The sequence below is a fragment of the Limulus polyphemus genome, unplaced genomic scaffold (assembly GCF_000517525.1).
Source record: "Limulus polyphemus unplaced genomic scaffold, Limulus_polyphemus-2.1.2 Scaffold4948, whole genome shotgun sequence".
Taxonomy (NCBI): Eukaryota; Metazoa; Arthropoda; class Merostomata; order Xiphosura; family Limulidae; genus Limulus; species Limulus polyphemus.
The window spans coordinates 52,205-55,240 of NW_013670558.1; the positions used below are offsets into that span (position 1 = coordinate 52,205).

A 3,036-nucleotide genomic window follows, 5' to 3' on the forward strand; every position below is an offset into this window, starting at 1 on the left:
CTGAATTTACATCAACAGCCACCAGGGAACTACAGGTGGTATAACAAATACTGAATTTTCATCAACAGCCACCAGGGAACTACAGGTGGTATAACAAATACTGAATTTACATCAACAGCCACCAGGGAACTACAGGTGGTATAACAAATACTGAATTTTCATCAACAGCCACCAGGGAACTACAGGTGGTATAACAAATACTGAATTTTCATTAACAGCCATCAGGGAACTACAGGTGGTATAACAAATACTAAATTTACAACAACAGCCACCAGGAAACTACAGGTAGCATAACAAATACTGAAATTTTATCAACAGCCACCAGGGAACTACAGGTGGTATAAGAAATACTGATTTTTTTTTAGCTGCGGAAAAATATAAAACTGTAGATTTGTTGTGTTTTTTTTTGTTTTTTTTTGCAGTACAAAACCCTGGACTTTTCTACAATACAAAGCATTGGATATTTTTTTTTCAATAGAAACCGCTAGAGTTTTTTTTTACAACACAAAGACTAGAGTTTTGTATAATACAAAGCGCTTGAGTTTTTTTACAACACAAAGCGCTGAAGTTTTTTTTTACAATAGAAACCGTTAGAGTTTTTTTAGCTCATAGTTCCGTCATCTATTGACCGAAATGAGATCTAATTACAGTTTACGAGTCAAGAGATCATACCCTTTCGATTGATGTATTTGATCATGCCCAAGGTCTCCTAGATCAATTCACTCTAATCCTGCTTAAAATAATTTCAATTTGAGGGTAGGCTGGTAGAGATCCTGATGAGTAATAAAATCGAATCTGGTATACGCGCGCCCCACGCTTGGTATTGCTAGTGCACAAAAAATATAGCTAATAAACAGGCAGAAAAGGTCTCACATTAATTTACTCTAAGCCTGTTTAAAGCAATTTCAAGCTTCACGGCTATTAAGGATTTCCTCTTGTTACCAACTCTATACTATTGCTTAGGTACTGTTGTTATGATTGCACGCGAGCGATTGCCACCAGGGGAGTCGAAAGCTCAAGTTTACCGAATGGTTGTAAGTGTCATCATAATTAGCGAGGTCTTTATAACGCAAATTATTGCCAATTACGATGTAATTAGGCCAAGTGCCTGATCCATTATATAAGTTCACACAATTACCATGTAATTAGGCCAAGTTCCTGATCTATTCTATAAGTTCACACATTCTATAAGTTCACACAATTACCATGTAATTAGGCCAAGTGTCTGATCCATTATATAAGTTCACACAATTACCATGTAATTAGGCCAAGTTCCTGATCTATTCTATAAGTTCACACATTCTATAAGTTCACACAATTACCATGTAATTAGGCCAAGTGTCTGGATCCATTCTATAAGTTCACACAATTACCATGTAATTAGGCCAAGTTCCTGATCGATCCTATAAGCTCACACATTCTATAAGTTCACACAATTACCATGTAATTAGGCCAAGTTCCTGATCTATTCTATAAATTCACACAATTACCATGTAATTAGGCCAAGTGTCTGGATCCATTCTATAAGTTCACACAATTACCATGTAATTAGGCCAAGTGGCTGGTCAATTCCATAAGTTCACAGGCTGCTCATGTGCACACATGATTGTATTTCCGCTACAAAGTGATACACTATTTTCTTCTCACTGTGATAATACAGATACACGAACTTAAACAGCCAAAATAGCTAGAAAGGGCTTTGAAGCCTATAGTTCTTACCACAGTTCAGTTCATCTGACCCATCAGGACAGTAAAAAAGCCTATAGTTCTTACCACAGTTGATTTCATCTGACCCATCAGGACAGTAAAAAAGCCTATACTTCTTACCACAGTTGATTTCATCTGACCCATCAGGACAGTAAAAAAGCCTATACTTCTTACCACAGTTCAGTTCATCTGACCCATCAGGACAGTCTTCTTGGCCGTCGCAGTTGGAGCGTTGCTCGATACAGATGTCGTTGATGTTACAAGGAAAATAGCCTGGATCACAGGAGGATTCTGAAAAAAGAAATGATAATCGCCCTACAATTTCACCCACTGTCAATGTAGAAGCACTGAATTGTGAGTTAAAAAACAACAACAAATGTTGGTAGATATTTTTTGACGTAATACTGTTGAAGTCAAAAGTTTTTTTGTTGCCGTACAGATACGTTTGAAAACAAACTTTCAAAATAATTGCAATGAATTATTACCGATTAAAATATATATGTTCGACTACACTAATAACTAAATTGTTGGTTGTTATTAAGCACAAAGCTACACTAAGGGCTATCTGAGCTCTGCCCACCACGGGTATCGAAACCCGGTTTCCAGCAGTATAAGTCCGTAGACATTCCGCTGTGCCACTGGGAGAGTGGGGGGTTAATAATTAAACAACTATGGAAATACAACCAGTTTTTAGCCTCTTGTAGCCAAACTCAGACATATTTTATTGTCATGTTTTATTTTTCATTTGTCAGTTGTCAATATCTTGTAGCCCAACTAAAATGTTTTTATTGTCATGTTTTATATTTTTCACTCCAGTGTTAAAATCGCAACCTTCTTGACCACATAGATAAAGACAACGCATCTCTGGCTCGTGTAATGTTTGGGGCTCGGAAAAAACCCCCATGACCAGTGTTGAATCCATAACTTTCCACCTGGGGCAAGAGGGAATGTAAAATTGAAATTCGGCAAAATGGAAAATACTGTACTTCAGAGGGGACTTTCTACAAAGGGGGAAATTCCCCCTGTACATCCTCTGAGTTCAAAGGGCGAATGTGTGATTATTGGTATTTTCAATGCAAAACGAAATATTGAATCTTTTCTTGCATGGTTGCCATTTTATGGAGTAAGACTAGTAACTGAAGTGGAAAGCAAAGGATGACAATTAAAACTGTTTGAGTTTGGCTACATGGGGCTGAAAATTGTATGGTTATATTTCCTTAGTTGGGCAGAGCACAAATAGCCCGTTGTTGAGACTTGCGCTTAACAACAAGCAACAAACAATCCATCTCCCAGCTTATAATTTTCGTGATTATTTAGCTTTTAACCGCT

General features: G+C 37.3%; 1 protein-coding gene across 1 annotated transcript in view; it reads right to left on the bottom strand.

Moving 5' to 3' along the window:
• The window catches only part of LOC106471895 (relaxin receptor 2-like), a gene marked incomplete at both ends in the record, with an annotated part of 50,625 nt that extends 48,627 nt beyond the window's left edge, over window positions 1–1,998 (bottom strand). The window contains one exon of the mRNA XM_022400504.1: window positions 1,720–1,998. Within this exon, the coding sequence (XP_022256212.1) occupies window positions 1,720–1,998 (279 nt within the window). The remainder of the gene's footprint in view (window positions 1–1,719) is intronic.
• Between the last annotated feature and the right edge of the window lie 1,038 nt (window positions 1,999–3,036).